Source organism: Pleurodeles waltl, chromosome 2_2, assembly GCF_031143425.1.
Source record: "Pleurodeles waltl isolate 20211129_DDA chromosome 2_2, aPleWal1.hap1.20221129, whole genome shotgun sequence".
Classification (NCBI taxonomy): domain Eukaryota; kingdom Metazoa; phylum Chordata; class Amphibia; order Caudata; family Salamandridae; genus Pleurodeles; species Pleurodeles waltl.
In genome coordinates, this window is record NC_090439.1 from 674,501,131 (window position 1) to 674,514,092 (window position 12,962).

The 12,962-nt window shown below is 47.1% G+C and overlaps 1 protein-coding gene across 1 annotated transcript in view; it reads right to left on the reverse strand.

Annotated features, from left to right (window-relative positions):
• CA8 (carbonic anhydrase 8) overlaps nt 1-12,962 on the reverse strand; it is a 793,085-nt gene that overhangs the window by 154,184 nt on the left and 625,939 nt on the right. The window contains exon 7 of the mRNA XM_069220231.1: nt 1,300-1,412. Coding sequence (XP_069076332.1) covers nt 1,300-1,412 — 113 coding nt within the window. The remainder of the gene's footprint in view (nt 1-1,299; nt 1,413-12,962) is intronic.

A 12,962-nucleotide genomic window follows, 5' to 3' on the forward strand; every position in this document is an offset into this window, starting at 1 on the left:
ATCCACATACAAGTATGTTCTACTGCAGCCTTCAAATATTTGAAGGAATCAAAAAACCTTCGGAGTTTGACAAGAAACCATCAAAGTCAAAACAATAATTTACTTGTAGAATCCTTGAATGTGCAGTATTAAACCTTTTACATTAAAAAAATCCTGCCGGTGATAAGCCAAGCAGTCATGGGGAGATGAAAGGAGTGGAGTGACCTTTCCTTTGCTTAGAAGATCTCAAAGCTTTACCCTTTACGTGAAACCAAATGCACATAATCAATGCCTGCATCTGTTCTTCTCCATTTGTTCTTAAACACCAGCTTAATTGTGTTTATTTTTATCTGTTCATTTGAACTTTTATATAGACGAAGCTTGACTGTACATCATTGCTCCGAACATAAAATAGTGAGAGAAGAGGGATAAACAAATCCAACATAGTGTAAAGAACTGACAAAAAGTCAAACTATCATGAAGGGGCAAGGATGTTGGTAGTGTATTGCAGGCATAGATACACTAACGTCGGAGCACTGAGTCAGTCACAAAACATATGCTACGGTAGCATAAGGTGTCAGTGTTATTCTGGGGCAAAGAGCACACTTGGGGCCAGATTTATCACAGTGTCACCCAACGCAGCAGCAAAAAAAACTTTGCTGCAGTGTGTGACAGGGAGTGAGCAGGACAGCGCCATATCTACAGATATATGGCACTCTCCTCCCCTCTCCATAGTGCCGGCACAGAATTTTGCTGCCAAGCGCCACACCCTTGTGCCACAGTTCAAGGATGTGTGGGTGAGTCGTGCATAGGTTTTGTACTGAAAAGGTTTCCCTACCAGTAAAAAAATACTATGCCTAGACAACTTTTAAAACTTTTCTGACTTTGCAAATGCGCTTTTCAGTGCAGCACACATGCAAAGTTAGAAAAGAAAAGAGACATTAAAATGTATCTCCTTTTAAAGCCTTGTTTGAAGCAGTGTTAATTTTTGACACAAAAGCCTGAGTGCTATTGTTAGTAGATGGGGGTTTGTGTCAAAACCCAAGGGTGATTGCATGGGAGAGCCTCCATACCACCAATAGAACGACCCCTTGATGCTAAGTAACACAAAGCAGTGCTTTGCACTGGTTTGCGTTACTTTCAGACTACTTTCCGGCATAAGACAAGTTCTGCCATTAGAAAGGAAATTAACCAAAAACAAAAAGTGACATTAACCCAGAACTAAATGTTATTGAAACGGGACCTTGGTTACAGAGGAAAAGGAGCATGAATAGAACCAAATCTTTATTAAACTATCACAGATTCTATGCAAATTGTTACCTGTGTTTGAGACACTGTTAAAGGATATCGGAATAATATCCAAGTAACACCTTCACTGCAGGGAGGAATGGTGAGGGACCCTTCATAGACCCAGTAATCGCGGAGGAGTGGGTCTGCAAAATAAAGCATAAAACAAAATGGTTAGTCTGATAGAAAACAATGATACCTACTGACAAATTGCATTTTATAATAGGTATAGTTGTACTACAGCAGGTCCACACATGTACTACAAAAGACCTCTGGCTAGATCTCTTGTATCTTTTCTGTGCAGAGATCTTCGCTATGGTGGGGAAGATCTCTAATCATGTAGATATATGTTTTAGTAGTAAAGTGGAAGAGTAAAGTGGGAGTGGACGGAAAATGGTGAATGCTTTCTACTAAATGAGAGTACTTTAATCAAATTTAAGGATGCGCTTTGGAGGTACATACTAATACAAAAACATACAAATTATTATTCAACAACTACTCTTCTAAAGTTCCTGAAGCCCTAAAATTGTTCAATGCAGACACCTGGTACTGCAGCCTTGCCTTGATGTAAGGGAAGCCCACACATGGCCAATTACCATTATTTCTACACACCCTCATAGAAAATAATGGAAATAATGAAATAAAATTACACTCCCTAGGAGCTAGTGTAGAGAGAGAGTTAAAATTAAAGATAATTATTAAATAATGATGTTGTAATTTTTAAATGTAATAATAAAAGTAAAACATTTTGTAAACTGTTATTAGAAAAATAAAAATACATTAATAAAATCCATAATATTTAACAACATTTTGTAAATATTAAATACAAATGTTAGTGAGTGTGGAATTGTTAAAATGATCAACTAAAAATGATGATTTGTAAATTAAATTAATGTTTTTAATTAATTTAATTATTTAATAAACATTTCATGTGATGTGTTAGTTTGCTGTAATATTTTATTCGCTTAGTTATGTGTTCAATATAAATGATGTTTTACATTTACATTTTGCATTAAATATTTTTAAATGACTTTTAATATTTTAAAAAAATAATATATATAAAAAAGTTCCCTATATTTCCCACGTGAAGAGCTCCTCCACAATGGTTGGGAGCTACACCTGTGTGTACAAAGTTACCATTAGTAACTTTACACTGGTAAATCCTGTTGTAGGATTCACCACCCACTGATTCAAGGAGGTGTAAACGAGTAAGTGTAGATCTAGGAGTAAATCTTCAGCCACTACTACACTATATATATATATATATATATATATATATATATATATATATATATATACATATATGTATGTGTGTATGTATATATTATCACCTAATGACAATCACCACTAGGAAGTTATAGTTAGGACCATGTTTCCATGGAAAAGTGATTTTTTTACTTGTCTATATCTTTAGCACCATTTGACGAATCTTCACAAAAATATCCCAAAAAAGTGTGCCAGTGAGTCTTGTTGCGCACAGAAAGTTTGGGGGTGATCTGTGAAGCAGGGTCGAGAAAAAAGGGGGGTCAAAGAAGTTGTGTTTCCATGTTGATTCCCATAGGACCTTTAGACACAACTAGAGCCCGAACCACTGGATGTAATTACACCAAATTTGGCAAAAAAGCTAGCTTTGGGTATGCATATTACGCTTTTGCTTATTTGGTTTAAATTTGTTCAGTAGTTTTTGAGATACTAAAGGGAAAATAAACGTGTAGATCGAGGGCTGCAGAGCCTTGCAATGTATTCATGAATAATGACAAGCTCTTGCAGGAAAATGCACTGCTCTGAAAGGCTGCCAATACTTCAAATAGGAAGTGTTGGCAGCCATCTTGGGACTGGGCTTCAGCGGAATCCCCCCAAAAAATTTGAAAAACTAGGGGCCACGGAAGGGACATCCTAACTCTTTAAATCTGGTGCTGGGGTTCCAGTGGGGCCCCACCATGGCAAAAAAAGCTAATTTGCAGTAAAAAAAGAATTACAAACTACAAATAAAAACAAGCATGGGCTCCCCCTTTTTTTTAAAGCCCCAGGTGGGCCAGATCCTGGGGGCAAAGTAGGGTGGGTGGGTGTATATATATATATATAAACATATATATATATATCATACAAAAACAATGTTCACTGTGTAGAGATTCCAAGAAACCCTACCTTAGTTTCCAGAGGTAAAAAGCAGACCACCTAATGCCCTTTTTTGGTAGTGTGGGAGAGCAGTTAGGCTTATCTTGGAGATGTGCTGATCATTCGTTGTACTCACAGTATCAATAAATGTGGGCACACACTTGGAAGAGTGACTCCAGACCAATTTACAAAAATACTACAGATTTTTAGAAAATGTTGAAGTCCAAGATCATCAAAATCGGGTAAACACTTTTTAAGCCATCATTTTTCAAAGTTGAGAAAATATAGGCCCTCGTTATGACCCTGGTGGTAAATCCTGCTTACTGCCACACTGACGGCCGCCAACTTACCGCCACAGTGGTGGATATCCGTTCACCATATTATGACACCCACACACCAATCTGACAGAATACAGCCACATACACAAATCCGCCAGACCAAAGGTCAATGATAATGTGGGGGTATTAAAACCCACACCGTTACACCAACAGAATAACGTCCACCACATTATGACCCACGAATCACCACGGCGGTACATACCGCCATGCTAATAATGGACACACACATACAAAACAACACTACATTGGACAATTCACACCTGACACCCATACACACACCACTATAAAACACACACCCACATTACCCACAACCCTTTAAGATTACAAGTCATTGGCACGAGACTGACACCAAGACCACCTAGCCAACTAGAGCCACACACAACTGATACCTATACACCACTCATGCACTCCACATCACACACCCCAAAACATTACCCAACACACCTCACATAACACCCATGGCACCAAAAAGACACCCCCGTTTCACAAAGGAAGAGTTAAGAGTCATGGTGGAGGAATTTGTCAATTAGAGCCACGGCTATTTGGAGCACAGGTGCAGCAGATATCTATAACTAGGAAGATTGAACTATAGTGGAGAATCGTGGACAGGGTAAATGCTGTGGGACAGCACCCCGGAACACGGGACGACATCAGGAAGAGGTGGAACAACCTACGGGGAAAGGTGCGTTCTAAAGCAGCAAGACACCAGCTCGCTATCCAGAGGACAAGTGGTGGACCCCCACCTCCTCCCCCACAACTCACAGCATGGGAGGAGCAAGTCTTGGCAATACTGCATCCTGAGGGCCTGGTTGGAGTCGGAGGAGGGCTGGACTCTGGTAAGCCAACTCTCTACTATTAACACCCCCTACCTGCATGCCATCACATATTCTCACCTTCACTCCCATCACTCCACTACATCCCACACACTCCACCATCACATCTCACTAATCCCAATGCCAAGCCCTGCATGGTGTGCCAATGCATGGACACCCCTCACAGTCCTGCATGGACACTCTTCACTAAAGCATGCACAGCATGAACTAACAATACACCAACATACACAAGTAAAAGCTGGCAAGGTAACACCAATGATAGAGGGGAAGCCAGGGATGTACAATATGTCATACACATTTACCATAACACATCATTTACATCCCCACAGGTACCCCAGCCAATGTCACTGGAGAGGAGGTGCCAGCACTATCCAGTCCCCCAACTGAAGGGGCCCACAGTGATGACAGTAACTCTGGTCTTCAGGATCTGGACGATCTACCTGGCCCACAGAGACCAATGGACAGCCGGTAACCCAAGCCCAGTCACAGACCACCACAGAGCCTCCCCCATCAGGAAACACCACCACAGCACCCACCCAGCGTACCCACACCTCTGTCCCCAGGACACGTCAATCAGCAGTGTTTCCACCTGTACAGGGACCTCAGGCCACACCTCATACCCAAAACAATCAGGGACCTGTGGTAAGTGGCAGTGGGTACACCGTTCAGGGGACAGAGGCAAAGGCCAACAGGGACACTGGGAGGACTGCTGTGCGCCAGGGGGAGGACAGGCCCAGGGCACCGACTTTCCAGGAGGCACTATCCAACATTCCCAGGACACGATGGGACAGATCCTGGACAACGTGCAGGAAAACAGGCGGCTGCAGGAGGGACAGTACCAGTTGATCAGGGAGGACTTGCAGGCCATCAACAACACTGTGATCTCCATAGCAGGGGTGCTGGCAGACATGGCCAACATTATGAGGGAGGCAGGCTCACAATAGTGGGCCCCTGCCATTAGCCAGTCATCTGAACAGCCTTCCACTTCCGCTAGTGGCCAGGAGGCCCCACCACAGGACTCACAGGCCACCAGCACCCCTTCCCCTGCAGAAGGTGAACCACCCCGCAAACGTTCCCTATAATTCAGACAGAAGCCAGAGACACTTGCCAAGCCCCCCACCGGGAAATGAGACTCTCCTGATTGTCCCCCTTGTGTCCCACACAGGTACCCTGTCCACATTGAACTGCCATTGATTCCCTTTCTATGTCCCCTTGGACAATGCACCTGTGCTACAAACAGACTGGAACAATACACTGGACTTTCATCCATCATCACCCCATTCCACTGCACTTCCCCCTATATGTTAGCACTTCAATAAACATGCTTTGAAAAAAATCAATTTTGAGTATGTCATGTATATCAACTATGTATTGTTTGAAACAGGTACAACCATTGAAAATGAACTGTACATAGAATGAGCATAGATTAATGACCTGTAGCTGGCTGTCGTGATCACACCAGGAGTATTTGTCATATCACCAACATCTGCAACATGAATAGCCAGAGGGAACAGTAAGTGGGTATTGAATTGGGAATTACCAGCAAAGCCACACAGAATACAACCAAAGTCATTGAAATGTAAAGTCACACTGTCTTACCTGTGTGTCATTGGAAGGACTGGCGGATCACAGACGTTCTGTTGTCCTCATCCTCATCCTCTACCTCCTCATCCTCTCTGTCCACAGGGTCAACTGCTGCCACAGCGGCATCTCCAGTCTCCTCCTCCTGCAGAAAAGGTACATGGCATCTGAGGGCCACATTGTGCAACATGCAGCATGCCACTACTATCTGGCAGACCTTCTTGGGTGAGTAGCACAGGGATCCACCTGTTAGATGGAGGCACTGAAACCTGGCCATCAGGAGGCCAAAGGTTCTCTCAATGATCCTTCTGGTTCACCCATGTGCCTCATTATAACGTTCTTCCTCCCTTGTCCTGGCATTCCTCACAGGGGTCAGCAGCCCTAATAGGTTTGGGTAACCAGAGTCACCTACAATTATTGAGGGACAACATTTAGCCACACACTATCCTCTATGGCCCACACCATATCCATACACCAACATATACTGGGTGGGAACCAGAGTTCACCTATTAGCCACACCCTGTGCCTCTGTAGTTGGGCCATCACATTTGGGATGCTGCTATTCCTCAGGACAAAGGCATCATGCACCTATCCAGGATACTTAACATTGACGTGGGAGATGTACTGGTCCGCCAAGCACACCATCTGCACATTCATAGAGTGGAAACTCTTACGATTCCTGAATACCTGTTTATTCTGGCTGGAGGGAGGGGATACAAATGCAATATGTGTTCCATCAATCACCCCAAATATATTGGGGATATGTCCCATTGCATAAAACTCGCCTTTTACAGTGGCCAAATCCTCAACCTGGGGAAATGCAATGTAGCTGCACATGTGATTTATCAGGGCAGACAATACTCTTGTCAGCACTATTGAGAACACTGGCTGTGACATTCCTGCTGCCAAGCCCACTGTCACTTGGAAAGAACCATTTGCTAGGAAATTGAGTACTGATAGCACTTGCACAAGAGCGGGGATCCCAGTTGGGTGACGGATTGCAGATATCAAGTCAGGTTCCAATTGGGCACACAGCTCTGTGATTGTGGCCCTGTCCAGTCTATAGGTGAGTATTCGGTGACTGTCCTCCAGTGTAGCCAAGTCAGCCAGGGGTCTGTACACGGGGGTATGTCCATCTCCTATTCATCTGCAGCAGTAGAAATCTATGGGATAAAAGAGTGAGGAGCCTGTCAAAAACTGAACAATGGAGCCACAACAGTAGTTTCCATTCTGTAAACATGTAATGGGTCAGTGTGATTTGTCCAGTATGTGCCTATTTCTCCTGTGATACAGCATTATTCCACAGGGCTCCCCCCCTTGAAATGGCATCCGCCTCTCCTCTGTGGAGGGACAGTTGGAAGTGAGGTAATTCCGCTGGTGTTGTGCGGGAACCGCCGTGCAAATCCTCATTGGTTCATATTGGGCCCTATGGGGTAAAGTGGCCAGTGATGATCTACGCCAGCGGTGACGGTATGCACCGCCGCGGAGGTGACCGCCATTTTCTATCTGATTCTTCACTTGTTACCTGACCTTCCATAGGAGAGGATCTACACTGCATGTGCTGCTGTGACCTGTGTCTGGAACCTACCATGGCCCGTGTGACCGGGGAAAGAGCCCCAGCCTTCACTTCGAAGGAGTTGGAGAGACTGGTGGATGGGGTCCTACCCCAATATGGACTGCTGTATGAGCCTCCAGACCAACAGGTGAGTACACTGGGGGCACGTAGCATGTGGCATGCATGTATGGAGGTGTGTGCAAAGGTATTGTGTAAGGGGGGAGGGGTGTCCTCCTGGCTAGGTACACATTGAGTGCTGGGCAATGTGTGTGTCAATAGTGCTGTAAACTGGTATAGTGGGCCATATGTGTAACTGGCTGGACTGTTTGTCTAATGGTGTTCGCCTGTCAGTATTGCCTCTGCAGGTCAGAGCCCATCAAAAGGGTATATGGCGTGCTATTGCCAAGGATGTGCGGACCCTGGGGGTCTATGACAGGCGGAGCACCCACTGTCACAAACGGTGGGAGGACCTGAGACGCTGGGCACAGAAGACCACAGAGGCCCAGCTGGGGATGGCCTCCCAACGAGGAAGGGGTGCCCATCGAACCCTGCCCCCGCTGATGGCCCCCATACTGGTGGTGGCCTATCCAGGGCTGGATGGGCACTTGAGGGTAACACAGCAGCCACAAGGGGGAGAGTACAGTGGCTATCATTACAACTTACGCCTGGTGGGGTGGTATCTGGATGGTGATTGTGTGTCCTTGGGTGCCCTTGGGCCAGGGCAGACATAGCAGCATAGGTCCTCTGGTGGCTAGGGGTCTGAAGGGAAAACAATGCCTACCTAGCTTGTTAGCATTCACTACTGGCCAGGGCTGCGTTGGTCCCAGGTGTGCTGCAGTTGGCGGTTTGTGCCCTCCTCATGTCTTGGTGGCTAGCAATATCACTGGTAGTGCAATGCATAGTGCGTAGGCCTGTTCCCTGTGTGTGAGGGTGCTGTGTACGCCAACGGTGGTGTTGGTGCAGTCATTGACCCAGTGTATCCTTTGTGTCTCTCCCCCCCTTTCTTGTTTTGTCATCCTGTCCTTATGTGCATTAGCATCATCTGGTGGGGGAGCAGAGGCACTGACAACGGAGGGAGTTGCATCCCACAGGACCCTGGAGGCAGAGTCCACCGACGCTGAGGGCACCAATGGGATGGAGGGCGAGGGGAGCACCCTGGCAGAGACTGGAGGGGACAATACAGACAGTGATACCTCCTCTGATGGGAGCTCCCTGGTGGTGGCGGACACCTCCGTGACCATCCCAGCTACAGGTACAGCCACCACCCCATACCAGCACCGCCCTCCCAGCAGCCCCTCAGCAAGTTGCCTGTGCCCGCTCACTCAGGAGAGTGGGCATCTCCTTCACCCCAGGCACCTCAGGATCTGCCCCAGTGAGCCCTGCTGCCCCTGAGTGAGGAGGCTATTGACCTCCTGAGGTCCATCTCTGTAGGGCAGTCAACGATTGTGAATGCCATCCAGGGGGTGGCAGCCCAGATGCAACAATCTAATACATTACAGAGATGGATCCAGGCTCTGGCCTCCTCTCTGATGGCAGCCATTGTCCCTGTTTCAACCGTTCCCCCTCCAACTTCCACTTCCCAGTCCCATTCTCCTCAACCCCAACCCATTCCAAGCACACAACCTGACGAGCATGCACACAGGACAACACATAAGAGTGTCACAGGCAAACACAAGCACCACTCTTCATCCCACAGGCCCTAACACAAACACAATTCAGTTGCAGACACAACAACATCCACTATTTCCACTGTCTCCCCCTCTTCCTCCTCCTCCACCTCTCACCCAGTTATGTCCACACTCACACCTGCATGCACTACATAATCATCCACTACCTGCATCATCACCACACCAAGCAGAACAGACACCTCACTGGCAGACACCTCCCCAACATCCATGCACACGTCCCCTGTGGCCTCTCCTATCATGTCTGCCCCCCTCCTAAGGTACACAAACGCAAGCACTCAGATACCTAACAGCCATCCACCTCACAACAGCATACAACCCATGCACCTGCACCCAAATCCAGGAGACAAACACCTCCAACAACCACTCCCTCATCCTCCACTACCATTACTTCTCCCTCTTCCCACCCCAATGTCCCTAAAAAGCTTTTCCTTTCCACCATTGACCTCTTCCCTACCCCTCCCCCCATCCTGCACGTATAGCCAGGGTATCAACAACCACCCAGCCAAGCATCTCAGCCACACAGTCCATGGGCCCAGTTCCATCCGCCCCTACTCATGGTGGAAAGGATTCCAGGCCACAAATACTGAAGGGGAGCCTGCCCCAGCCAGCAGAAAGAGGAAGGAGCCTGCACCAGCCAGCAGAAAGGCGAAGGAGCCTGCACCAGCAAGGAAGAAGGGGAAGGAGCCTACACCAGCAAGCAAGAAGGGGATGGAGCCTACCCCAGCCTGCAGCAAGGAGAAGGAGCCTGCACCAGCAAGCAAGAAGGGGAATGAGCCTGCTCCAGCAGCTGTCACAGAGCCCCTACCACCAACTGTGGTTGTGCAGGCATCAGTGAGTGCAGGGGCTGAGCAGGAGCCTCCCACTACCACCATCACCACAACAGTGTAGCCATGGCAGGGTGAAGGGGATGAGCAGGAGCCTCCCACTACCACCACCACAGTGCAGCCGTCACCGCCGGCAGACGCAATGTGATCCAGCCTCCATGGGCTGCTGTGCAGCCTGTCTACTCCAGAACCAGTGGGCAAGTCACCCACTCCAGAGACTGTGGCCTTGTACTCCCCAGGACCAAGCACATGGCATGTTGCCCCCTCCAGAACCAGTGGTCTTGTTTTCGCATCCGGCTGAGGTGCCCCCCCCACCCCCTGAGGTACTTGCCTAATTCCCAACTGATGCCCCTGCAGTGTTCTCTCCGTGTTGATGCAGGTAACGAGTGGGGCCTTGGACTTTGCCCTGTGGCCATGTGGCCCCCAAGAATTGAGAACTGGGCAGTGTCCCTTTTTTGTATATTTGTACGTATCTGTTGCATTGGCAAATTTACTATTAATATTGTGTTGATCTTATTACAATCACTTTAGTAAATTGTAGTTGTCCTTGCATTATTCAGCCGATTTACGGGGATAAATTGTTTTCATGGGCAGTTGGTTGTATGTATGTTGAGTGTGTATGGTGTGTGTGTTGTGCATGTGTGTCGCTGTTGTTTTCCTCCCCCCTCTCTTGTGTGCTAGGTGGCTGTACTCACCTGCGTCGTCTTTGCCAGCGTTGGTGTTCGTGGTGGAGCAGAACGTAGAATATCATCGGAAATACTTGCACTTCTGGTTCCATAGAGGCGTGGTTCTTCCCTGTATCTCTATTGGTGAATCATTTCACTTCTGTAAAGTGTTTCCTCCAGGATTTTGATGGCATTGGTACCGCCCCAGAAAAAGTGGCAGATTGTGTTGTCATAATATGGTGGGTGGAACTTTGACTTCCCCCTGGCTGTAGGTAGCTACCGCTGTGGTGACTGTTGTTTCCGCCCTAGCGGTCGGTGTGGTTCATTGGCTGTCTTTCGGAGATCTTTCTGCCATGATCATAATTTGGAGGTAGTTATCGCCAGACTGTTGGCGGTATTACCGCCACTTTATCACTGACCGTCAGGGTGGTCATAATGAGGGCCATAGTCTTTTTGGTGTAATTACTCATCATAGGAATAGGAAAAACTTTAGAAATGCATTTAAATCAGGCAATGCTCTCACAAGTGGCACCTTCTATTTTTAGGTTGAGGTCATCAAGATGTCCTGTGGGCCAGCCGGCGAAGTTCAGGCGGGTTCTGGTTCAAGTGGGAGAAGCGGCTGAAGTCGTGGATCTGTTGCACAACAGAGAGGGGGACCGCTTGGAAACACACAGCACATATAGACTTAAAGGGAAGTCTGGTGGCTCCCTGTTAGAAATAGCATCTCTGGTTGGCAGTCAGTTTGCACTCTGTCTAAGCAGGGACCCTCACTCTAGTCAGAGTAATGGTGGTGCACACCTAGGATAACCTCTGCTCACCCCCTTGGCATGAGCAGTCAGACTTATCTCAAAGGCAATGTGTAAATTATTTGTACAATCACACACAGTAACACAGAGAAAACACAACAAAAGAACTTAACACCAGTTTAGCAAAATAACTAATATTTATCTGATTACAAGAAGACTAAAATGGCAACAATCCAACATACACAAGCAAAGTTCTGGATTTTCAAAGATTAAACTTAAATATAGTGCTTAGAAACTCAAATGCTTCAATTTGGTATTATCATGCAATCGTAACGGAGTCGTTCCCGACAATCCGAGGCCAATGACACTGGTCAGGGAGTCACTTAGACCCCCAGGTACATTACCTTTTGAAAGTGAGGAAACAAGCCAGTGCATGGAGTCGGCGAAGCAAGGATTTGCTGAATCCAGTGCGGCATCAGTTTCAGTGCTGTGGAGCAATGGAGCGGAGGTGTCAGTGCAAAGCGTCAGGTCCTTGTTACGGAGCAGAGGAGATGTATTTTTAAATTGAGAGTTCAGAGACCCCCAAACTCAAAATTTCTATCTGCTCCCAATGGGAAACTGCACTTCAAAGATATTTAAAGGCAGTTCCCATGTTAACTTATGGGAGAGATAGGCCTTGCAATAGTGAAAAACAAATTTGGTAGTATTTCTCTATCATGAGATGTAAAACACACCAGTACATGTCCTACTCTCCGGTGGGATCGATGTGGGCCGGTTTAAGATGAGGTGGGGGTGACCTCACGGGGTCGTGGTCATGTCACGGGGCTACAGACACCACCATGGAGTCGGGTGTCACACACGTCGGTGACACAGCATTTGCGAATCACAAGGGTCACAGCACAACAGAGGAGGGTCATCACACTCCAGCGGGGAACAAAGCTTCGGTTGCAGGTGGTGTTGTAGGGTCAGGAAACAGCGTCAGTCTGGGTGTCGTCCAGCGTCGGGGTACTTGGCTTTTCTTGATTTTCAACCAGCTTTCACATCCAAGGGCCCAGAAACTGAAATAGGCACCACCTGGCAAGTTAGGGTCCACAACAAGTGAACCCAGAGGCTGGCAGGTGAAGTATTTGCTGTCCCTAAGACTTCTTAACAGGAGGCAAGCTCAGTCTAAGCCCCTGAAAAAAACTTCACAAGCAGGTTACAGAGCAAAATCCAGTCTTTGTCCTCCCTTAAACTGATGCAGCAACTGCAGGCCAACCCAGCAAAACACACACAATAAAGGAGCAGTACTCCTCCTTCAGCTCTTCAGCTTGTCTCGTTGGCAGAGATTCCTCTTGATCCAGAAGTG